The sequence below is a fragment of the Myotis yumanensis genome, unplaced genomic scaffold (assembly GCF_028538775.1).
Source record: "Myotis yumanensis isolate MYYU_CA2020_CCGP unplaced genomic scaffold, mMyoYum1.0.hap1 SCAF_2, whole genome shotgun sequence".
Classification (NCBI taxonomy): domain Eukaryota; kingdom Metazoa; phylum Chordata; class Mammalia; order Chiroptera; family Vespertilionidae; genus Myotis; species Myotis yumanensis.
In genome coordinates, this window is record NW_027223753.1 from 70975073 (window position 1) to 71001848 (window position 26776).

Consider the following 26776-nt stretch of genomic DNA (forward strand, 5'->3'; position numbering starts at 1 on the left):
GGGAACATGAAGAGTGAAAAAAGAGATGGATATGGTATAAGAGTAAGAAAGAACTCTGTGTAAACAAGATTTTATAAAAGGAACAGACTGCCTTTGAGATCAGCATACTTTATTTACCTGATATGTCCCACTAATATTTTTAATTTTCTTTTTTCCAGATTCTCTTCTAATAAATAACTTTATGCCATCTGTTTTTGCCTAAGACACATGGAGCAGGCAAGCAAAAGTATTTTGTGAGGTAACTGAACTATAACTTCCCCCAAAAAACAAAATTTGAAAAAAACTGCAAATATAGGCTAAAATCTGCAGTTACCTTTTTGAAAGGTCTTTTGTTATTTCTACATTCACGGGACTTAATTTAGAAAAAACTTCAAGAGCAAGAATTGTTCATAGACCTGAGATTATTGTTTCCCACAATAACATAGCATGATGAAATGAACAGGATGGCTTCCCCATCCTCAGATTCTTGATTTGCAGTTCCGAATATTCCTGGTATGCGATAACCCATACTCTTTCCCCACTCATCAGGATGACGTACTTTTTACTTTCAGTAGGTTGAAGTAGAGGGTATAATTAATTTTACCCTTACTCATGGTACCTAAAAGAAAAGCAAATGGTAGAGTAGCAGTTGGATGATAGAATTTTAAAAAGGATGGAAAAAACATCCACAGGGATCTTTCTGTCTGTCTGTCTCTCTGTCTTAAACATGTAGAAGTATCTATTTCCAATTAATAAGAATAAGGGGCAAAATGGAAATAAACCATCTAGAGAAGGGAGTCAAAGTTGATAAGAGAGGTCACATAGAAAAATAGGGGGGATTGTCTCCCAGGAGGCTTTTTGAGGAGGATCATGGCAAGAAGGAATACTAAAAGAACCCATTCCCTTGTATAAAAGACATGTAGGGTATGAGTACTACAGTGGTACTATACCGAGGCTGACCTGATACATGGCTGATTAACTGTGAATAAGGAGGTCATCTAATGCCCTGCCAGATCCAAATAAAAAAAATCAGACAGACACACCCAAACCCAGAGGGTTTTTTTAAAAGTGGAATCACTCAAGAAATACTGTTTTATCTTGTTTCTTTGCAGGGTGGACGGGGGGAGGATTGAGAGATAAGAAATTGGATCAGCCAGTCACTGAGTTCCTTCACTAACTCATCCTCCTACTAATCATCCCCATCCTAATGTAGAAATTTATATGTTCTTTAAATTGAAAATCTACCTGTTTCTCTGGAGAGTAGTTCAAAAGTGTAACATTTCCTTAGTGATGAAAAAATTGAATTAGCCAAAGCTTCCTACATTTCTAAAGCAGCCATAATTAGTTCTAGTGCAATGATTTGCTCTATTTAGTCTACCTTAGGCTATAGTGCTGTTAGTGTCAGCATACTGTGGGTTATCTTCTCTGCAACTTTAAAATATCCTTAAATGGAATAATTATCTTACCCATAGAAGTATTTTCTCCTGATGACCCACCAACATATCTAGTAAAAGGGAAGAGTTGCTCTCTTTTACACTAGAATGAAATCCACCCTGGTCACATTATTCTGCTTTTTGAAACATCTATTTTTAACTACAATTAGTGGGACAGAAAATAAATTTATCAATAAATAAATACAAACATCATTGCTAAATGTGCTATAAGTAATTAACAAATATATTAACATAACCTAACATCTCTTGCCAAATAACTGACTTCCATCAATGTATGTGCTGTACTTTTAAGTCCTGAGATGCTTACTTTAATTTCAACTTGCTCTTCCATTTCTTTAGTTTTTATTGTAGTGTATTCCTTTTCAAGCCTAAGAAGAAAGAAAAGGTATATTTTCATTCAAAAGTAGTTATTAAATTATAAAGTTTAACACTATATATTAACACAAAATATAATTTCATTAGGTTCCCCCAACTTATATTATAAACTGAGATATTTAATGAGAAAAATCATTCAAATAGTTGCATAAATTCTTACAAAATTATTTCAAAAATAAGAAAAATAAGAACCATACAAAAGTAAATTTTAGAACGGCGATTTTCAACCCTTTTCATCTCATGGTACACACAAACTACTAAAATTCCGCAACATACCAAAAATATACATGTCTTGCTGATCTAACAAAAAAAAAGGTATAATTCTGATTTACAAAAAAATAATAATTATCTACCCTTTTTCCTCCAAAGTAACTTTTTAAAAAATCAGGTGTCTATACTTGTATATAAGGATTTCTGGTACCAAGAATTAACCAATCAGACACAACCTTATTATGCAACATGACCAATAAAAGCAACTCTATTATACCACCCATATATTTATAGCTCAAGGTAGAGCATTCACACCAGATAGCTACTGTTGTGTTGATTTGTAATTTTTTTCATTTGACAATCTAAGGGAAAAGAGGTCAGTACCCCTGACTAAATAGTCAGGTATTACATGTTTAAAAAATTTTTGTGACGCACAGGTGGAAAATCGTTGCTTTAAAAAGTAAAATATATAAGGCACCAAACAGAGAACTAAGTATACAGTTTCAATTCAGCACTGAACTTATACAAAAGAACAACCCATCCTCCCCCCTCAAATTCAAATACATCTATAGAGTTCAACCAAAGAGATCTTAACCAAAAAGAAAAATTAATGACAGGGATACATTCTGAGCAATGCATTGTTACGCGAATTCATCTTTGTGCAAAAATCTCAGGCCCTAGCTGATTTTGCTCAGTGGTTAGAGCATTGGCCTGCAGACTGAAGGGTCCAGGTTCGATTCCAGCCAAGGGCACAAGCCCGGGTTGTGGGCTCGATCCCCAGTGTGGGGCATGCAGGAGGCAGCCGATCAATGATTCTCTCTCATCACTGATGCTTCTATCTCTCTCTCCCTCTCCCTTCCTCTCTGGAATCAATAAAAATTTTTTTTTAAAAAAAAGCTCAGAATGAGCAACATTAAACTGATGAACAAAAACAAATCCAGAGACAGAGAAGCATCGATCAGACCAACAAACCTCAGAGGGAAGGTAGGGGATCAATCAAAGGACTTGTATGATTAAAAAAAAAAAGCTCAGAAACCATGAAGAACAAAACAGCATACGATTAAATCAAGCACAAGAGAAAATGACACAATAAAGAGAAGCAGTAAACAAAAGATGTATGAGGCTGCTGCACAGGTGTATGTATGAGGCATAAGGTGGCATGTTTTCTTTTTTATAAGTAGAAAGCATGCATTCTAAAATAATAGTAAAGCAAATATATAAACCAGTAACATAGTTGTTTACTATCATTATCAAGTACTATGCAATGTACATGATTGTATGTGCTATACTTTTATAAGACCTGCAGTACAGATTTGTTTACATCAGCATCAACACAAACACATGGGTGATGCATTGTACTATGATGTTACCATGGCTATAACATCACTAGATGATAGAAAATTTTCGGCCCCATTATAATCTTACTAGAAGCCCGTGGGGGTGTCCCTCAGCCCGGCCTGCACCCTCTCCAATCTGGGACTCCCTCTCACAATCCGGGACCACTGGCTCATAACCGCTCACCTGCCTGCCTGCCTGCCTAATCACTCCCTAACCACTCCCCTGCCGGCCTGATTGACGCCTAACTGCTCCCCTGCCAGCCCGATCACCCCCAACTGCCCTCCCCTGACAGCCTGATTGCCCCCAACTGCCCTCCCCTGCCGCTACCCACCTCCTCCGGGGCCAGCACCTGCCTCCTCTGCGCGAGGCAGCGGAGATGCAGGAACCAGCCTCCTCCGGGCCACACGGAGCCGCAGGACCCCCAGGCCTCACCGTGCAGAGAGGCCACTGGGCCCCACCTCCGCTTGTGGCAGCCATCTTGTAACGACATCATGCGCAAGGGCGCGAGGACCACCCAGGCTTTTATTAGTATAGACTAGAGGCCTGGTGCACAAAAATGTGTGCACTCGGGGGGGAGGGAGGGTCCCTCAGCCCAGCCTGTGCCCTCTTGCAGTCTGGGACCTCTCAGGGGATGACCACCTGCTGGCTTAGGCCTGCTCCCCGGGGGATTGGGCCAGGATGGCAATCAGACATCCCTCTGGCAGCCTGGCAGCCCTCGGGGAATGCCCACTTGCCAGCAGGGAGCAGACCTAAGCTGCAGTTGGACATCCTTAGCGCTGCTGAGGAGGCAGGAGAGGCTCCCACCACCACCGCTGTACTGGCAGCCATCAGCCTGGGTTATGGCTGAGCAGAGCTCCCCCTGTGGAAGCGCACTGACCACCAGGGGGTAGCTTTTGCATTGAGTGTCTGCCCCCTGGTGGTCAGTGTGTGTCATAGTGACCAGTCTTTCTGCTGTTAGGGTCAGTTTGCATATTACCCTTTTACTATATAGGATAGAGGCCTGGTGCACGGGTGGGGGCTGGCTGGTTTGCCCTGAAGGTTGTTCCGGATCAGGGTGGGGGTCCCGCTGGGGTGCCTTGTCAGCCTGGGTGAGGGGCTGAGGGCCGTTTTCAGGCTGGCGGGTGACTGAAGCTCCCAGCCTCTTTTTTTTTTCTTTTTTTTTATTCTGGGATTTATTTACCTTCTATAGCTGTCACTGGAGCTGAGAGCCAGCTCCAGCTTGAGGCTGTGGCTGGCTGAAAGCAGGTATCTGGGTTTGTTTAGCTTCTGTAATTGAAACTCTGTTGCCATCACTGGTGCTCTAAGCCAGGGGTGGGCAAACTTTTTGACTCGAGGGCCACAATGGGTTCTTAAACTGGACCGGAGGGCCAGAACAAAAGCATGGATGGAGTGTTTGTGTGAACTAATATAAATTCAAAGTAAACATCATTACATAAAAGGGTACGGTTTTTTTTTTTTTTTAGTTTTATTCATTTCAAACGGGCCGGATCCAGCCCGCGGGCCGTAGTTTGCCCACGGCTGCCTAAGCTCTGAGCCCGCTGGCAGCTGAAAGCATGTTTCTGGGTTTGTTTAGCTTCTATAATTGCAACATTGTTGCATCCGGAGCTCAGAGCTGGGCCGCAGCAGGTGGGGAACCTTGGCTTCCTCCATCACTGGAGCAAGCAAGCCTCATGTTCGCTTCAGCTGCGTGGCTGCCGGCCGCCACCTTTGTTGGCAGTTAATTTGCATATCCTGCTGATTAGCCCATGGGAAGGGTAGCAAAGTTACGGTTAATTACCATGTTTCTCTATTATTAGATAGGATGGGATCACCTTCGTATATTTGGTCCGTTGGTGTCCAAAAACATGGTTATCTGGCACATGACTGTATAAAAATTAACTAACATATTTATAATGGGGGAAAGGGGACAACTCTATCTAACAAAAGGATTCCAATTAATAAACATAGAAGGAATGAGGCAAATACAAAAATCACCATTAGCACTCCACACCAGTAACTGCCACAGGCAAAAAAAATCAATGAATTCTAAAATTAGTGAATAAAACCTTAAGCTAGTTTCAAAGCAACTGTCCAAAAATATTTAACAATATAAGGGGAAAATAGTAAGTTTATAGTACAGAATCCTAGCGGGCAACATCGGAGCCAACTGATCAAGGTTAACATCACCAATAATCATTTGACATCAAGCACCCTTGTTAGGATATACTGAGGAGGGCACCTCGCTTCTGTGGTATCTTTTCCAGTAATCAAGATAAACCATCAAACAAACCCAAATTGAAGGACATTCTACAAAATAACTAATCAGCTCGCTTCAGAAATATCAAGGTCATGAAAGAGAAGAAAAGACTAAGAAAATAATAAATGACAAATGAGATATACTTCTTACAATTCTACTGTAAGTGTAAAATCATTTTTTTAGAAACTTATAGAACATAAAAAAGTAGTCCCAACAAATTATTTTTATATATTTCTCTTGACCAAAAATGTTAATATCAAGTTTAACAACTCCAAATATTAACAAGATCAGGCCCTAAATAACCTATAGCTGCTTTTAAAAATTAAATTCTCCCTCAAAAAATAAAAACCTATTATATATAAAATCTTAGAGTAATTTCTAATTGAGGTAAAATATATAAACATAAAGTTTTTCATTTTAAGTATTTTTAAATGTACAGTTCAGTAGTATTAAATATTCATGAAGTTATACAGTCACTATCACCAGCATGTCCATAGTACTTTTCATTTTATAAAACTGAAACTCTCCCCATGAACCAATAAAACCCCATTCTCCTTTCCTTAGACCCAGACAACCATATTATATTGTGTTTATGATTATAACAACACTAAGTTTCTCATATAAGTGGAATCATACTGTGACTGGCTTATCACTTTTAGAATAAGGTCCCCAAGGTTCATCCATTTTATACCTATGTCAGAATTTCCTTCCTTTTTAAGACTGTCTTGTATTTATTGTAAATATAATGTATTTCATTGTGTTCATATACTACATTTTGCCTATTTATTTATCCATTAAAGGACACTTTAGCTGCTACCAAGTTTGACCTAATATGAATAACGCTGCTATGAATATGGGTATACAAATATCTTTTTGAATCTTTATTTCATTTTTTTAGGAGTATATACCCAGAAGTGGAATAGCGGGATAATATGGTAATTCTATTTTTAACTTTTTGAACAACTGCCATATGCGTTCCCATAGCAGCCTTGCCATTTTTCATTCCCAGCAACAGTGCACGAGGGTTCCTATTTCTCCACATCATCAGCAACACCTTTTATTTTCTGTTTATGTGATAGAAGTCATCCTAATGGGTGTGGGGTGGTATCTCACTATAGTTTTTTTTCTCACTATAGTTTTAATTTCCATTTCCATAATGATCAAGGATGCTGAGCATCTTTTTTTAAATGTGATTCATTTTTTTTCTTAATTTCCTTAAAACTTTTATACTGATCTTTAGAGAGAAAGGAAGGGAGAGGGAGAGGAAGAAACATCAATGTCAGATCGAAATATCGATTGGCTGCCTCCTGCACGCCCCCTACCATTGATCGAGCTGGCAACCTGAGTATGTGCCCCGACCAGGAATCAAACCAGCAACTGGAAGAGCATCTTTGTATGTACTTATTTAATTGGCCATCCGTATATCTACTTCAGAATAATGACTATTCAAGTCCTTTGCCCATTTTTTATTATTTTTTAAATTTTTTAAAATTGTATTGGGGTGACATTGGTTCACAAAACCATACCAGCTTCAAGTGTACAACTCAACAAAACATCATCTGCACAATGCATTATGTGCCCATTGCCCAAAGCAAAGTCTCTATCCATCCCCAATTACCCCCCCTTTGCCCACCTCACCCCCGTTTCCCTCTGGCTATCATCACACTGTTGCCGGTGTCTATGTATTTTGTGTGTGTGTGTGTGTGTGTGTGTGTGTGTGTGTGTGTGTGTTGCTTATCCCTTCATCTCCTTTACCTTCTTTCAGCCAGCCAGCCAAGCCTCCTCCCCTCTGATAGCTATCATTTTGTTCCTTGTATCCATGCCTCTGTGGGGGTTTTTTTATTGCTGTAGTACGTCAGTTAATTTTGTTCATTAGATTCCACATATAAGATCATATGGTATTTATCTTTCTCTGACTGGCTCATTTCATTTAGGATAATAATCTCCAGGTCCATCTATGCTGTCCGCAAAAGGTAAGATTTCCTTCTTTTTTATGGCCAAGTAGTATTACATTGTGTAAATGTACCACAGCTTTTTTATCCACTCATCTACTAATGGCACTTGGGCTGCTTCCAGATCTTGGCTATTGTAAATAACACTGCAATAAATATAGGGATGCATATGTTCTTTTGAATTAGTGTTTCCAGTTCCTTCAGATATATTCCAAGAAGTAAAAACTCTGGGTCAAAAAGCAGTTCCATTTTTAATTTTTGAGGCAATTCCATACTGTTTTCCACTATGGCTACACCTGTCTGCATTCCCATCTACAGTGCACAAGGGTGCCCTTTTCTTCAAATCCTCATCAGCCCTTGTTTGTTGATGATAGCCATCCTAGCATTTGTGAGGTGATATCTTACAGTGATTTTAATTTGCATTTCTCTGATGATTAGTGACAAAGAGCATCTTTTCATATGTCTATTGGCCATCTGTACATCCTCTTTGGAGACGTGTCTATTCAAGCCCTTTGCCCATTTTTTAAATTGGATCGTTTGGGGTTTTTTGTTTTTAAATATATTTTTATTGATTTCAGGGAGGAAGGGAGAGGGAGAAATAGAAACATCAATGATTGGCTGCCTCCTGCATGCCCCACATTGGGGATCGACCCTGCAATCTTGGCATGTGCCCTGACCTGGAATCAAACCATGACCTCCTGGTTCATAAGTCAATGCTCAACCACTGAGCAATGCCAGCCGGGCAAATCATTTGTTTTTTAAGTGTTGAGTTGTATACCAGTAAGTTCATTACATGTTTTGAAAATTAACCCCTTATCAGATGCATCATTGGCAAATACATTCCCCCATTCAGTGGGATGTCTTTTCATTTTGTTGGTTTCTTTTGCTGTGCAAAAGCTTTTCAGTTTGATGCAGTCCCATTTGTTTTTTTTGTTTTTGTTTTTTTTTTAAATATATTTTATTGATTTTTTACAGCGAGGAAGGGAGAGAGAGAGAGAGTTAGAAACATCGATGAGAGAGAAACATCGACCAGCTGCCTCCTGCACATCTCCCACTGGGGATGTGCCCGCAACCCAGGTACATGCCCTTGACCGGAATCGAACCTGGGACCCTTCAGTCCGCAGGCCGATGCTCTATCCACTGAGCCAAACCGGTTTTGGCCCATTTGTTTATTTTTTGTTTCTCTTGCCTGAGGAGATATATCAGAAAAAATATTGTTACAAGATATGTCTGAAATTTTACTGCCTATTTTTTCTTCTAGGATATTTATGGTTTCACAACTTACTTTTTTTTTTTTTTACCCGTTATGAGTTTATTCTTGTGTATGCTGTAAGTTGGTGGCCTAGTTTCATATTTTTGCATTTTATCTGTCTAATTTTCCCATCACAATTTTTTGAAGAAACTGACTTTATCCCATTGAATGTTCTTGCATTCTTTGTCAAATATTAATTGATCATAAAAGTGTGGGTTTATTTCTATGCTCTCTATTCTGTTCCATTGATCTGTATGTCTGCTCTTGTACCAATACTATGCTGTTTTGATTACTACGGCCTTGTAGTTTAGTTTGATATCAGGAAGTGTGATACCTCAAGGTTGCTGAGGCTATTCAGAGTCTTTTGGGGTTCCATATAAATTTTTGGAATATTTATTCTAGACCTTTGAGACATGCCATTGATATTTTAAATAAGAAATGCACTGAATCTGTAGATTGCTTTGGAAAGTATGGACATTTAATGATGTTACTTTTCCTATCCATGAATACAGTATATGCTTCCACTTACTTATATCTTCCTCAATTTTTTTCTTTGGGTCATATAATTTTCTGAGTTCAGGCGTTTTACCTCCTGCGTTAAATTTATTCCCAGGTATCTTTTTTTGTTGTTGCAATCGTAAATGAGATTGTTTTTTTAATTTCGCTTCCTGGTAGTCCATTATCCTATATAATAAAAGCCTAATATGCTAAGTGTCCGACCGTTTGACCAGTCACTATGACATGCACTGACCACCAGGGGGCAGATGCTCTGACCAGCAGGTTAGCTTGATGCTGGGGTTTGGCTGATCGGGCCTGGGCGAGATTGGCCAGATACACCCCGAAGCCCTCCCGCGGTCCCTCCCAGATCGGGGCCAATCGGGACTGGGCAAGACAGCCCTGACTGGCCCCAATCAGGACTGGGCAAGACAGGCTGGACACACCCTGGAGCCCTCCAGCAGCCAATCTGCCCTGGTCCCTCCCCAGCCAGCCAGCCTCAATCAGCACCGATCAAGACTGGGCGAGATAGGCCGGACACTACCTGGAGACCTCTCGCAGTCCCTCCCTAGCCCAGATCATGCACCGGTGGGGTCCCTCAGCCTGGCCTGCACCCTCTCACAATCCAGGACCCCTCAGGGGATGTCGGAAAGCTGGTTTTGGCCCAATCCCTGCAGGCCAGGCTGAGGGATCCCACCAGTGCACAAATCCATGTACCAGGCCTCTACTTGGTGTATAAAATGGTTCCAATTTCTGAATATTTTATATCCTGCTACTTTGTCAAATTCATTCATTACATCTAGTAGGTTTTTTGGTGGAGTCTTTAGGGTTTTCTATATACAATATCATGTCATCTGTGAACAATGAGTGTTTTACTTCTTGCTTTCCAATTTGGATGCCTTATAATTCTTTTTCTTGTTTGACTGTGGTGGCTAGGAATTCCAGTACTTATTGAATAAGAATGGTGAAAGTAGACATCCCTGTCTTGATCCTGATCTTAAGGGAAATGCTTATAGTTTTTGCCTACTGAGTATGATGTTAGCTGTGGGTTTGCCATATATAGCCTTTATTATGTTGCGGTATGATCCTTCTATTCCCACCTTGCTGAGAGTTTTTATCATAAATGGGTCCTGGATTTTTCAAATGCTTTTTCTGTATCTATTTATATGATCGTGTGAATTTTATCCTTCAGTTTGTTTACATGGTGTATTGTACCATACTTGCATCCCTGAAATAAATCTCACTTTTAATGTATTGCTGAATCCAGATTGCTGATATTTTGTTGAGGATTTAAGAATCTAGGAGGAGAAAATGGCGGAGGCTTAGACGGACGTGTAGGTGCTTCGTCCTGGACCAGATAGGGGCGAGCAGCTGAAACGGGTAACAATCAGCCCGATCAAGCTGGGGAGGTTCAGCTGAGAGACAGTCTGCAGCCAGGAAAGACAGAAAACTCCTAAAAAATGCGGATGGTTAGAGATTGAGGCTGAAACCTCCCTCTGGGCGCCAGCGCAGCGGCGAGACCGCGCCATCTCAGGCAGCGTTTACCAGCATCCAGAGATCGGCTACTAACCCGGAGGCAACGATTTGCAAACAGCGCGACTGCAAGAGCCAACGGGAGACCTGCACCCCTCCACGGAAAGGTTAGACTTACCTCAAAGGTGCGGTTTGCAGTTCAGGTTGGAGCGAGGAACGCGCGCGCGGGCGCAGGGGGAAATCTGCGTCCGCCAAAATCCGCGCTCTCCAAAATCCGTGCCTATAGAGGCCAGCGTGTCTCGCAAGGGGGGAGGGCTCCCGCAGGGCTGCTGCCAGAAGGTAACACTATAAATGAGCCCATAGTTGGACTGGACAAAAGGGCTGCCTCAGAGTTTCCCTGATAGCCAGCTACTTGTTGTTGCCAGGGGCTTGAGCGCGCGCAGACACTCCGCGCGGTTCTGGAGGGTGGAACCCTGCGAGTTCGAACAGCTTCCCAGGCTCTAGTTTACATACTTCCTCTTACTTCTGTGAGTTTGATTGTTGAGCCCAGTGCATGTGAGTGCCCAGTTGGGGTCACTAGCAGAGCTTGTAGGGGAAGATTGATTTTGGGGAGCCTGGGAAACAGAGCTGGGAGTGGCGCCGGGGGAACCACCTCTGGGCGGAGCTGGTTCAGGTACAATAGAGAACTGGTCGGAGAGAACTTATAGCCTCGGAGGTCAACCCAGACACACTGCCACCCAGAGGCAGAGCCACGAACTGACTCCTCTATAAATACAGATAAGGCATTAAGGACTGTGGCTTGCAACAAGGAGGAACAGTGTATCAGAGGGAAAGTCAACATTCTCCTGAATTCCGGGCATGCCAATAAGAAGAGTAGAAGATCTGAAGCACCTGCATTAATGCACATTTTTATTTTTATTTTTTTAAATTACTTTTTCTCCTTTTAACTAAGAAAACATTTTTCTTTTTTTTTTTTCTTTTTTTCTTTTTTCTTTTTCTCCATCACCCGATTTTGCCCTTTCAGCTACTACATTTTTATTTTTAACTAGTATTATTACCGCTACCATTTTACCAGTTTTTAAAGTGTCATCTTATCTTGTCTTTATTTTATTTTGGGACTAATGTTCTCCATTCTATTTTCATCGTTCCTTTAGCAACATTTTTCTCTACCTCAATTTGCCTCTGTGCTAAACAATCTTTCCCACTTTTTCCCTTTTGCTGTCCTGTTTCTCTTACCCTACTCCAGCTTTAGATCTTCCCTATTCTTTTTACCCTCTGTCAAAATTTAACCCTGCTTAAATATCCTATGTCCAATCCCCTGTTCTAAATCCTTATACACCTTTCCCTTATCTTCCTTCACTATCCATTTTTTTTCTCTCTCTTCTTCTTCTTTTCTCTCTCTATTGTTTTATCGTTGTTTGCCTGATTGACGAGTATATTGTTTTTCTTTTTTTTTTTTTCTTTTTTTGATCGTTTGTGAGGTTAGACTGCTTATTCTTTTTATTTTCCTGCCCCTCCCTCTCCCCCCCGCCCCTCCGGTTATTTCTGCGCTTCTCTGTCCCCTTGCGTCGCTTGATATTATTGGTTGTTTGTAGTTTGTATTCATCTCCAGGAATCTGTTGCTGCAATTTGTTGTTATTAGTGGCGGACCTATAGGAGTTTTCTCCTCACATAAATAGTCTCTCCCCCTTTTACACTTCACTCTCTTTTCTCTCTTACTTTTTTTCTTCTTCTTTTTTTTTTTTTTTCTTTTTTTTTCTTTTTTTCCTCCTCTTTTTCCCCTCCCTTTTCCAATCTCATTTTTGCACTCCTTTTTTTTCTTTCTTTCTTTTTTCTCTTCTACCTTTTTCTCTTCTTTCCCCCTTATCTCCCAACTCTCTTAGCTCGGGTGGCCACCTTTATTTGGGGTTAGTAATATCGTAAATACAATAGTGTTCAGTGCCTGGTACGTTGTGCCTTGTTGTGTTGTATTTTGTGCCTCTAAATCAACGCAACAGATTCAAGCAACAGCGGCCTCCTGATCACCACACACTCTGCCTGGGGAACAGTTGCTGCGTCTGAAGCCTCCCTCCACCAGCCAGAAGAGCCATCACAACTGTGAACAGCACCCATCAGAGGCCCTGCTATCAACAGAGGAGCCGCTGCTACCACAACCGCCCAAGGAGCAACCACAGACCGAGGAGCCACTGCCACCCAGGGAGCAGCCACTGCCACCCAGGGTCCAGCCACTGAACGATTCAACAACTAGTAATGTCAGTGAGATCAAACATGGGTAGACAAAGAAACCCCCAAAGGAAAGAAAAGGAGGACTCGCCAGAAAAGCAGCTAAGTGAGACAGAGATATGCAACATGACGGAAAAAGAATTCAGAATAAGGTTCCTAGAGTACATGCACCGGATGTTCAAGAAGCAAGAAGAAACAGATGAAAAACTCAACTACGTATGCAAGAAGCTAGAAGAAACAGATGAAAAAATCAACAACTTAAGTAACTCCCAAGAAGAAATGAAGAGCGACTTAGCTGCAATAAAAAACACCATTGAAAGTATCAACAGTAGACTGGGAGAAGCGGAGGACCGAATCAGTGAATTAGAAGACAAGGAAGCAAAACACACTCAAACTGTACTGCAAATGGAGAAAAAAATTAAAAGACAGGAGGAGAGACTAAGGGAACTTTGGGACAACATGAAACGAAGCAACATACGAATAATAGGGGTGCCAGAACAACAGAAAGATGAACATGGATTAGAAAACCTATTCGAAGAAATAATATCAGAAAACTTCCCTGAGGTGGGGAAGAAAAAAGTCACACAAGCCCAGAGAGTCCCAAACAAGGTGAACCCGAAAAGACCCACACCAAGACACATCATAATTACCATGGCAAATGTTCAGGATAAAGAGAGAATCTTACAGGCTGCAAGAGAGAGACGGAAAGTAACATACAAGGGATCTCCCATTAGATTATCAAATGATTTCTCAACAGAAACACATCAGGCCAGAAAAGAATGGACGGAAATCTACAAAGTGATGCAAAGCAAAGGACTGAATCCAAGAATACTCTATCCAGCAAGGCTATCATTCAAAATTGAAGGGGAAATAAGAAGCTTCACAGACAAAAAAGGGCTAAGGGAGTTTATCACCACCAAGCCAGCCATGCAAGAAATGCTAAAGGGACTGGTGTAAAAGAAGAAATATCAAGCTCAGAAAGAAAACAGCCACACACACACACAAAAAAGAAATGGCTACAAACAAGTACCTTTCAATAATAACTTTAAATGTAAATGGACTAAATGCTCCAAATAAAAGACATCGAGTGGCTGAATGGATAAAAAAACATGACCCATACATCTGCTGTCTACAAGAGACCCACCTCATTGGAAAGGACTCACACAGACTGAAAGTGAAGGGATGGAAAAATATCTTTCACGCAAATGGAAAGGAAAAGAAAGCTGGGGTAGCAATACTTATATCTGACAAAATACATCTCAAAGTGAAGGCCATAACCAGAGATAAGGAAGGCCACTTCATAATACTAAAGGGATCAATACAACAAGAAGATATAACCCTGGTAAACATATATGCACCCAATGCAGGAGCACCCACATACATAAGAAAACTTCTGGAAGATATCAGGGGAGATATCGACAATAACACAATCATAGTAGGGGACTTTAATACACCATTGACATCACTGGATAAATCCGCTAGACAAACAATCAGCAAAGAAACAGCAATCCTAAATGACTCACTAGATCAGATGGACTTAATTGACATCTTCAGAACACTACACCCCACAGCTGCAGAATATACATTCCTCTCAGGTGCTCATGGGACATATTCAAAAATAGACCACATATTGGGTCACAAGCAAAGTCTCCACAAATTCAAGAAGATTGAGATCATAAAAAGCATCTTCTCAGACCACGATGGCATAATGTTAGAAATAAACTACAATAAAAACAACCCAAAATACTCAAACACTTGGAAGCTGAATAGCATGTTATTAAATATTGATTGGGTTACCGATGACATCAAAGAAGAAATTAAAAACATCCTGGACACTAATGACAATGAAAACACAACAATCCAAAACCTCTGGGACACAATGAAAGCAGTCCTGAGAGGGAAGTTTATAGCTCTACAGGCCTATCTCAAAAAACAAGAAAAAATGGTAGTTAATCATCTAACTCTACAACTCAAAGAATTAGAAAGAGAGCAACAAGAAAACCCCAGAGTGAGCAGAAGGAAGGAGATAATAAAGATTAGAGCAGAAATCAATGACATAGAGACCAAAAAAACAATACAGAAAATCAATGAAACCAAGAGCTGGTTCTTTGAAAGGATAAACAAGATTGACAAACCCCTCGCCAGGCTCACCAAGAAGCAAAGAGAAAGGTCCCAAATAAACCAAATCAGAAATGATAGAGGCGAAATAACAACAGACCCCACAGAAATACAAATGATTGTTAAACAATACTACGGGCAACTCTACTCCAACAAACTAGACAACCTGGAGGAAATGGACAAATTCCTAGAAAAATACAACATTCCAAAACTCAATCAGGAAGAATCTAAAAACCTCAATAGGCCAATAACTATGGAAGAAATTGAAGCAGTCATCAGAAAGCTTCCAGCAAACAAAAGCCCAGGGCCAGACGGCTTCACAGGGGAATTCTACCAAACATTCAAGGAAGAACTAAAACCTACCCTCCTCAGACTACTACAAAAAATTCAAGAGGAAGGAACACTTCCAAGCTCATTCTATGAAGCCAGCATCATCCTAATACCAAAACCAGGTAAAGACATCACAATGAAAGAGAATTACAGGCCAATATCCCTCATGAACATAGATGCCAAAATCCTCAACAAAATCTTAGCAAATCGGATCCAGCAGTACATCAGAAGGATCATACACCATGACCAAGTAGGATTTATCCCAGAGATGCAAGGATGGTACAACATCCGTAAATCAATAAATGTGATACATCACATAAACAAATTGAAAGAAAAAAACCACATGGTCATATCAATTGATGCAGAAAAAGCATTCGACAAAATCCAACACCCATTTTTGATAAAAACTCTCAGAAAGGTGGGAATAGAAGGATCATACCTCAACATAATAAAAGCCATATATGACAGGCCCACGGCCAACATCATACTCAATGGACAAAAACTAACACCATTTCCCCTAAGAACAGGAACAAGACAGGGATGCCCACTCTCACCACTCCTGTTCAACATAGTACTGGAAGTATTAGCCATTGCAATTAGGCAAGAAGAAGAAATAAAAGGCATCCAAATTGGAAAAGAGGAAGTAAAACTGTCCTTATTTGCAGATGACATGATATTATACATACAAAACCCTAGAGACTCCATCAAAAAGCTACTAGACTTAATACATGAATTTGGCAATGTAGCAGGATACAAAATTAACCCCAAGAAATCTGAGGCATTTCTATACACCAATAGTGAACTTTCAGAAAGAGAGGTTAGAAAAACAATCCCATTTACCATCGCACCAAAAAAATTAAGATACCTAGGAATAAACTTAACTAAAGAGGTTAAAGACCTCTACTCAGAAAACTACAGGACGTTGAAAAAAGAGATAGAGGAAGACATAAACAGATGGAAGAACATACCATGTTCTTGGATTGGTAGAATCAACATCATTAAAATGTCCATACTACCCAAAGCAATCTATAAATTCAACGCACTTCCCATTAAAATACCAATGGCCTTCTTCAAAGATCTAGAACGAACTCTCCAAAAATTCATCTGGAATAAAAAAAGACCCCGAATAGCTGCAGCGATCCTGAGAAAGAACAAAGTAGGTGGGATCTCAATGCCAGATATCAAGCTGTATTACAAAGCCACTGTTCTCAAAACTGCCTGGTACTGGCACAAGAACAGACATATAGACCAGTGGAATAGAATAGAGAGTCCAGAAATTAGCCCGAACCAATATGCTCAATTAATTTTTGACAAAGGAGGCAAGAACATACAATGGAGCCAAGATAGTCTCTTCAATAAATGGTGTTGGGAAAATTGGACAGATATATGCAAGAAAATGAAACTAGACCACCAACTTACACCATACACAAGAATAAACTCAAAATGGATAAAGGACTTAAATGTACGACAGGAAACCATAAAAATTCTAGAAGAATACAAAGGCAACAAAATCTCAGACTTATGCCAAAACAATTTCTTCACTGATACAGCTCCTAGGGCAGTTGAAACTAAAGAGAAACTGAACAAATGGGACTACATCAAAATAAAAAGCTTCTGCACAGCAAAAGAAACCATCAACAAAACAACAAGAAAACCCACCTCTTGGGAAAACATATTTGCCAACGTCATATCTGATAAGGGCTTAATCTCCAAAATTTATAGGGAACTCATACAACTTAACAAAAAGAAGATAAACAATCCAATCAAAAAATGGGCAAAGGATCTAAATAGACACCTTTCAAAAGAGGACATTCAGAAAGCCAAGAGACATATGAAAACATGCTCAAAGTCACTAATCATCCGAGAGATGCAAATCAAAACAACAATGAGGTACCATCTCACACCTGTCAGAATGGCCACCATCAACAAATCAACAAACGACAAGTGCTGGAGAGGATGTGGAGAAAAAGGAACACTTGTGCACTGCTGGTGGGAATGCAGACTGGTGCAGCCACTATGGAAGGCAGTATGGAGGTTCCTCAAAAAATTGGAAATGGAACTCCCATTTGACCCTGTGATCCCACTACTAGGAATATATCCCAAGAAACCAGAAACACCAATCAGAAAGGATATATGTAACCAGATGTTCATAGCAGCACAATCCACCATAGCTAAGATCTGGAAACAGCCTAAGTGCCCATCAGTAGATGAATGGATTAGAAAACTGTGGTACATCTACACGATGGAATACTATGCTGCTGTTAAAAAGAAGGAACTCCTACCATTTGCAACATCATGGATGGAACTGGAGAGCATTATGCTAAGTGAAACAAGCCAGTCAATGAAGGAAAAATACCACATGATCTCACTCATTCATGGATAATAAAGACCATTACAAACTTTTGAACAATAATAGATACAGAGGCAGAGCTGCCTCAAACTGATTGTCAAACTGCAGTGGGAAGGCCAAGGAGAGTTGGGGGGCAGGAGGGAGGGGAGTAAGAGTTCAACCGAAGGACTTGTATGCATGCATATAAGCACAACTAATGGACATAAGACACTGGGGGGTAAGGGAGGGTAGGGGTTTGTCAAGGGCGGGGGGGAAAAAAGGACACTTATGTAATACCCTTTGTAATACTTTAAGCGAAAAATAAAATAAAAAAAAATAAATAAATAAATAAAAAATAAAAAATAAAAAAATAAAAAAAATAAAAAGAATCTATGTTCACCAGGGATACTGGCCTACAATTTTCTTTCTTTGAAGTGTCTTTACCTGGTTTTGAAATTATTATTTTTTTTAATATATTTTTATTGATTTCAGAGGAAGTGAGAGGAAGAGAGAGAGAGAGAAACATTAATGATGAGAATTATTGATCAGCTGCCTCCTGCGTGTCCTCTGCTGGGGATCAAGCTCACAACCCAGGCATGTGCCCTGATCTGGAATGAAACAGTGAGCTCCTGGTTCACAGGTAGATGCTCAACCACTGAGTCACATCAACCAGGTCAAAATGCACCTTGTTAATCTGTGTACCCTATCCTTGCATGCTCTATCTAAGATATTATCCCATTGCTCTATGTCCTTCATCCTGCTTTATTTTTCCTATATGGCACTTTCACTGATGGATATTATATACACACACACACACACACACACACACACACACACAAATATATATAAATATTATGTCAGTTTTTTGCACTTCAGTAAGTTTCCCACAGGAGGGACTTCCTCTTGTAGTCATCATTTAAACCCCAGCAATTAGAAATATAAGTTCTTCAAAAATGACGCTCAGGGGTCAACTGAGAGGAAATGAAGGTCAGTGAAATGGACCACACCATAAAAGTGGTTTTAAAAATAATAGCACACTTACACATATATACTTACCAGGTTCCTAATTCTAATCCATGTGAAATAGGAAAGGGGAGCTTTAAAGGTAATCCACATGGTCCCATGCACTGCTATTAAGAGCAGTATGAAATTCTAATATTAAATTTGTTACATTAAAACCATTTCCACCAGACAACAGTGTGGTGACTTAAGGAGGGGGGAGGGAGGGGGGGTTGGGAAGGGTGAAGTGGAAGCGGGCATAGAGTGGACAAATGGTGATAGAAAACATAAAATTAAATTAAAATAAATAAATAAATAAAACCATTAATACCAAATAAAGTACTATAGTTGTATAAACTGAAGAGAAAACTGAACTTATTATTAGAATATTTTACCACTTTTATTTCATTTCCTATATGCTTCAACAAATCTCTATTACTAAAAAACGAAATATAAAATACCTACTTTTTCATTTTTTTTGAGTTATACTTCACTTGGTAAGCTGCCTGAATTAATTTGTCTGGACCTCCATCAAACTGATGTGGAATGACCTTCTGAAAGTGCTAAGAAACAATAAAAGAAAAACATAAGAAATACTTAGTGCTGTTTATTATTAACTAATTAATAGTAAAATCTAAAGGCAATCAATAAATCATAAACTGACTTACTTGTAACATCCCTTCCATGTCGAGTTGCATCAGTTCTGTCTGATTCATCTGAAGAAGTGCTAACCCTACTCGAAACACTATCTCTAAACCCTGAGGAAACAAATTATATAAAGCCAAATTTGTCTTACTCTTCCATCAACAAAAACTAATCATTCAAAAGAATAATAAGGCAAACATTCAGGAATCTAAACTAGAGGTTGGCAAACATTTTCTGTAGAGTCTGATAGTAAATATTTTAGGTTTTGTAGGCAATATGGTCACTGTCACAAATACTCAACTCAGCCATTGTAGCCCAAAAGCAAACATATCAACAAACGGGCATGGCCGTTTTCCAAGAAAATTTTACTTCCAAAAACAAATGGAAGGACAGATTTGGCATGTAAACCAGTACACAAATCACAGTTTGCTGGCTCCAGACTAAACTAATTTAGCTAGGTAATACAAATTAATCTTCCCAAGATGTAATTAACAACAATTAACATTGGGTTTGATTAAGAGGTAATTAAAATATTAATAATACCTATAGGAGCTATCTACCACTTTTCACCTATCCTACCTTCCTACCATATTCTCATCCAAAATACAGAAGACAAAGGATCACCTACCACATGTCAATGACAATTAAAGGGCTACTTGTAAGGTGTTCGTGGAAAAGAAGAAACTTAGATTAATTAGATTCATCACTTCTGGCTCTTTGGATAGCAGATGCATTGCAACATATTAAGTGTAAGGCAAATTCTATCACTCACTAATTCTTACTAAATCAATCAGGAGGTCATACATAAGTTTAAGAGTGTAGGCTCCAGATTTTGATTGCCTAGATTTGAATCCTGGTTACTATACCACTTATATGCTATGTGTCTATACACAAGCTAGCTACTTAACATTTCTCTACGTCTTGGTTCCCTCATCAATCATACGGGGAAATGAAAAGTACCTGATAGGGGTGTTACAGGTTTAAATGAGATCATCCATGTAAGCAGTTTAGCATGGGACACCTGGCTCCTTTATCGTTCTCCCACTGCCCTGCTCTAATTAATCCAATGATTCCTTGCTCAGAACACCCATTAGCTTACCTCAGACATAAAGATATCAAATATCCTTGTTGCAATTGGTAGTGGAAAAGTCGTAAGAAAGATAGTCAGAAACCAGGATGATGCATACATTGAGGTATGAAAACTCTGAGACTGAAAATGTACAAAGAGCTCTGGAAGATGTTCCTAAAAAGAAGAAAATAATTAGTTAAAACACAGTAAGTAAAGTTGGTTATTTTAAACCAGATCATTGCATATACACTAGATTAGCCTATACCAGACACGAAGATAAGATCAGACATCATATGGAAAAGTTTAAGATGTAGAAATTGATATGCTCAAGATAATGGTTACTACCTGGGAAGGGAAAAGAATGTGGAGTTAGAACTTTGGCTGTCTCTATGACATTTTATTAATAAAAAGAAAAATTAAAGCAAGTAAAATTTTTATATTTGTTTAACCTTGTTGGTGGGTAGATGGATGGCTGATATTTTCTATACATTATAATATTTCACAAAAATTTTTAAGGAAAGAAATGCTATTTTGAAATACTTTCAGGTACTATCTGTCATTGTTCACCTTACCTACCTACCTTCTCACACAAAATACAGATGCTTCAGCAACTCTAATAATTCAAAACATAAATGACACATTAACTGAAAATAAACCAAGAGCTTTAAGAGTTGGTACAAAACAAGCTTACTATTTAAGAAAAAGAATTTAAGAATCATCTCAAGATCTACTTTGTCTTTAAAATGTAAAAACATTTTACATATCCCCTTCCTCTTACCATACATAGAAAAAGATAGAGAATTTAAAAATTCCTGTGGGTGCCCTGGTTGGTCTGGCTCAGTTGGTTGAGCATCCTCCTATGCACCGAGAGGTTACAGGGTTCAATTTCGGGTCAGGACACATGCCCAGTTGTGGGCTTGTTCGCCAGTAGGAAATCGATAAAAATATATTTTTAAAAAATTCTTGTAGGTAAGGCTGCCAGAGAAAAGGGGACCCATAAAAATGGCTCTCATGCCCCCTCCCCACCCCCCCGAGTTCACAAATTTTTGTGCACCGGGACGCTAGTCTACACTAATAAAAGAGAAACATGGTAATTAGCGTACGAACGCTACCCTTTCCATTGGCTAATCAGCATATCCTTATGCAAATTAACTGTCAGCCAAGATGGCGGCCGGCAGCCAAGCACTGAAGCAAACAGGGAGGCTTGCTTGCTTCAGTGACTGCGAACTCCAACGTTCCCCGCCTAACTTGCTGGCCTCTCAGCTGCAACTCTAAGCAACTATGTACTATGTTGCAAATAAGAAGCTAAACAAAACCCCAGAAACCAGCCGGACTAAAAGCCAGCCAGACCACAACATTGTATCGATGTTTTCAGCAGCGAGGCCTCAGAGCTAAAGCTGGCCCAGAATAAAAAAAAAAAAACAAAAAAACAAGGAGCGGTTGGGAGCTTCAGTCACTCCAGCCGGAAAACAGACCTCAGCCCCTCAGCCAGACTGTCCAGGCACCCCAGTGGGGACCCCCACCCTGATCCAGGACACCCTTAAGGGCAAACCAGACAGCCCCTACACATGCACCAGGCCTCTATCCTATATAGTAAAAGGGTAATATGGCTCCCGGCACAGGGATCAGCGTGACAGGGGGCAGCGCCCAAACCCCCAGATCGCCCTGCGGCTCTGTTCGTGACAGGGGAAGGCACCCCAACCCCCTGATCAGCCCTGCTCTGTGCCTGATAGGGGGGAGCTCCCCAATCCCGATTGCCCTGCGGCTCTGTGTTTGACTGGGTGCAGCGCACCAACTCCCGCCCCCCCACGGGCCCTGCTCTGTGTGTGACAGGGTAGAGCCATAACCTCTCCATCGGCCCTGCCCCGAGTGTGACAGTGGCGGCGCCCCAACCCCCTGATCGGCCCTGCTCTGTGGGTGATAGAGGGTGGCGCCCCAACCCCCCTCCATGGGCCTTGCTCTGTGTGTGACAAGGTAGAGCCATAACCTCCCCATTGGCCCTGCCTTGAGTGTGACAGGGTGCAGCGCCCCAACCCCCTGATCCGCCCTGCTCTGTGCGTGACAGGGGGGAGCTCCCCAACCCCCTGATCGACCCTGGTCTGTGTGTGACAGGGTATGGAGCCCCAACCCCCCTGATGGGCCCTGCTCTGTGAGTGACAGGGGGCAGCGCCCAACCCCCTGATTGGCCCTGCTCTGTGAGTGACAGGGGGCAGCGCCCCAACTCCCTGATCGGCCCTGCTGTGTGTGTGACAGGGGCTGGCGCCGCAACCTCCCCATCGACCCTTGAGTGTGACAGGGGGCGGTGCCCCAACACCCCAATCGGCCCTATCCTGAGCGTAACTGAGGGTGGCATCGCAACCTCCCGATCCGCCCTGCTCTGTGCATGACGGGGCGGCGCCCCAACTCCCCAATCGGCCCTGCTCTGAGCCTGACCAGGGGCTGCACCTAGGAATTGGGCCTGGCCTCTGCCACCTGGGAGCAGGCCTAAGCCAGCAGGTCATTATCTCCTGAGGGGTCCCAGACTGCGAGAGGGCACAGGCCGGGCTGGGGGACCCCTCTCCCCACTCCCCCTGAATGCACAAATTTTTGTGCACCGGCCTCTACACTAATAAGAGAGAAACATGGTAATTAGCGTACGACCGCTACCTTTCCCATTGGCTAATCCGCATATCCTTATGCAAATTAACTGTCAGCCAAGATGGCGGCCGGCAGCCATGCACTGAAGCGAGCAGGGAGGCTTGCTTAGTCCAGTGACTGCGGACTCCAACGTTCCCCGCCTAACTTGCCGGCCTCTCAGCTGCAACTCTAAGCAACTATGTACTATGTTGCAAATAAGAAGCTAAACAAAACCCCAGAAACCAGCCGGACTGAAACCCAGCCAGACTGCAACATTGTATCGATGTTTTCAGCAGCGAGGCCTCAGTGCTAAAGCTGGCCCAGAATAAAAAAAAAAAAAGAAAAGAAAACAAGGAGCAGTTGGAAGCTTCAGTCACTCGCCAGCCGGAACACAGCCCTCAGCCCCTCAGCCAGACTGGCCAGGCACCCCAGTGGGGACCCCCACCCTGATCCAGGACATCCTTCAGGGCAAACCAGCCAGCCCCCACCCATGCACCAGGCCTCTATTCTATATAGTAAAAGGGTAATATGGCTCCCGGCACCGGGATCAGCGGTGCAGTGAGGCTCCCGGCACCGGGATCAGCGTGACAGGGGGCAGCGCCCAAACCCCCTGATCGCCCTGCGGCTCTGTGAGTGACAGGGGGCGGGGCCACAACCTCCCTATCCGCCCTGCTCTGTTCGTGACAGGGGAAGGCACCCCAACCCCCTGATCAGCCCTGCTCTGTGCCTGATAGGGGGGAGCTAACAACCCCCTGATCCCGCTGCGGCTCTGTGTGTGACAGGGGGTGGCGCCCCAACACCCCCCGCCCCCCCACGGGCTCTGCTCTGTGTGTGACAGGGTAAAGCCAAAACCTCCCCATTGGCCCGGCCCTGAGTGTGACAGGGTGCAGCGCCCCAACCCCCTGATCTGCCCTGCTCTGTGTGTGACAGGGGGCGGTGCCCCAACTCCCCTATCGGCATTACTCTGTGAGTGACGGGGGAGCTCCTCAACCACCTGATCGACCCTACTCTGTGAGTGACAGGGGGGAGCTCCTCAACCCCCTGATCGGCCCTGCTCTGTGCATGACAGGGGGGAGCTCCCCAACCCCCTGATTGACCCTGCTCTGTGTGTGACAGGGTACGAAGCCCCAACCCCCCTGATGGGCCCTGCTCTATGAGTGACAGGGGGCAGTGCCCCAACCCCCTGATCGGCCCTGCTCTGTGAGTGACAGGGTACGAAGCCCCAACCCCCTGATCGGCCCTGCTCTGTGAGTGACAGGGGGCAGTGCCCCAACCCCCTGATCGGCCCTGCTCTGTGAGTGACAGGTGGCAGCGCCCTAACCCCCTGATCGGCCCTGCTCTGTGCGTGACAGGGGGTGGCGCCGTAACCCCCTGATTGGCCCTGCTCTGTGCATGACAGGGGGCAGCGCCCCAACTCCCTGATCGGCCCTGCTCTGCGCGTGACAGGAGGTGGCGCCGCAACCTCCCCATCGATCCTGCCTTGAATGTGACAGGGGGCGGTGCCCCAACCCCCCAATTGGCCCTACCCTGAGCATGACTGAGGGTGGCATCGCAACCTCCCGATCCGCCCTGCTCTGTGCATGATGGGGCAGTGCCCCAACTCCCCAATTGGCTCTGCTCTGAGCCTGACCAGGGGCTGCACTTAGGGATTGGGCGTGCCCTCTGCCTCCCGGGAGCAGGCCTAAGCCAGCAGGTCGTTATCTCCCGAGGGGTCCCAGACTGCGAGAGGGCACAGGCCGGGCTGGGGGACCCCCTCCCCAACCCCCCCGAGTGCACAAATTTTTGTGCACCGGGCCTCTAGTTAACCTATATTCTTAAATTCTGCTTATCTAATTGACATTTAACTAAACGAGAATACTTACACCATTATTTTACAGGACAATATAGTAAACTTATTTTTATATATAAAATATAAAAACTGGCCCTGGCCAGGTGGCTCAGTTGAATGGAGCATCCTCCAATATACAAAAAGGCTGCAGGTTTAATTCCCGGACAGGGCACATACTTAGGTTGCAGGTTCAATGTCACAAATAGGAGGCAACTGAGCAGTATTTCTCTCTCATCAATGTTTCTCTCTCTCTCTCTCTCTCTCTCTCTCTCTCTCTCCCTTCCTCTTTTTCTAAAATCAATAAACATATCCTCAGGTAAGGATAAAATAAAATAAAAATTAAATCCAGATGCCGAAACCGGTTTGGCTCAGTGGATAGAGCGTCGGCCTGTGGACTCAGGGGTCCCGGGTTCAATTCCGGTCAAGGGCATGTACCTGGGTTGCGGGCACATCCCCAGTGGGGGATGTGCAGGAGGCAGCTGATCGATGTTTCTCTCTCATCGATGTTTCTCACTCTCTATCTTTCTCCCTTCCTCTCTGTGAAAAATCAATAAAATATATTTTTTAAAAAAATAATAAATCCAGAAAGGTAAAATATTTCAATGGTATTTTTCATTTAATTTTGATTCCTCTCCCCCTCACCCTCATGAAGTCACTAGACTCTGAATCTTAAACTAGCAACAGAAAAGGATGGAAACATTGTTTTTTAAGATTAAAAGCTAGCAGGAGAACCAAGATGGAGGCATAGGTAAATGCCTGTACTTGCTGCCTCCCACAACCACATCAAAACTACAACTAAAAGACAAAACGGGTATCATCCAGAACCACAGGAAGGCTGGCTGAGTGGAAGTTCGACAACTAGAGGGAAAGAGAAAAGTGCACTGAAACCAGTAGGAGGTACAGAGGCGCCTGAAACGGGCTGGCAACTGGGTACGCTGTGGTCTTTTTCAATCGGGAGGGAGATACAAGCTCCCAACTGCTCTGAACTCCAGTTCCGGGCGAGACTCTGGGGACCCAGACTCATACGGAGAGAAACTGGACTGTCTGGCACTGGGCCGGAACATGAGGGCGGCTTTCTCACAGAGGTGCTTGCAGCGTTCATTGTTCCTGCACGGGCTGCAGGACACAGAGACCCAGGGACCTATCGGGGCAGGGCTGACGGGCAACCACTGCTGTTTGCACCAACCCGTGATTCCCTGAGACCACGCCCCACTCAATTTACAACCCCACCCAAGCTGTGCACAGAAGCTTTTGTGTATGAATGGCCTGGCCTTTTGCAACCTAACCTAACAAACTACAGCTGGGTCAAAGAACCCCAGAGCTTCCAAAAGAAGGCCTGAGGCTCATCAGCTGCCTGCGTTGCTTCACAGCTGCACCTCATCTGGGCACCTCCAAACCCCAAAGAGGAGGAATCTGCAGATCTCTCTGTAGCTCCTGCTGGGTAGCCTCAGGCAGTGGCTGACTTTGCACCTCCTTGGAGATCCAAAAGCCAGTGTACCCAGTGGTCAGAGTGAGACCACACCACATTACAGCTCTTCAGATCCATAAGGGACACACTCAGGGGGAAGACTCAGTGAGCACCAAAGCCCCACTGAAGCAAGTCCTGCCCCATAAGGGTGTTTCCAGCACAGCAGTTCTCCCATTGTAGACACAACTGGTTCTCACAGCCAATTGGCCTGGAGGTCAATTCCTCCCAGTGATACCTACAACAATCAAGGCTTATCTACAACAAGACTGTGCACACAGCCCAAAAAGGGGTGCACCAAGAGTGTCCACCTCAGGTGACTGGAGAGGCTGAGCAACTGGGCACTATAGGACACCTGGCACACAAACCCACTAGGTGGAGGGGAGCTAT

The 26776-nt window shown here is 42.8% G+C and overlaps 1 protein-coding gene across 6 annotated transcripts in view; it reads right to left on the reverse strand.

Moving 5' to 3' along the window:
• EVI5 (ecotropic viral integration site 5) overlaps positions 1-26776 on the reverse strand; it is a 203346-nt gene that overhangs the window by 119353 nt on the left and 57217 nt on the right. For all 6 annotated transcript variants that reach the window (XM_070405596.1, XM_070405595.1, XM_070405594.1 and 3 more), the window contains exons 7-10: positions 20508-20651; positions 19432-19521; positions 19229-19326; positions 1741-1801 (exon numbers count right to left, since the gene is read on the reverse strand). In XM_070405596.1, the coding sequence (XP_070261697.1) occupies positions 1741-1801; positions 19229-19326; positions 19432-19521; positions 20508-20651 (393 nt within the window). The remainder of the gene's footprint in view (positions 1-1740; positions 1802-19228; positions 19327-19431; positions 19522-20507; positions 20652-26776) is intronic.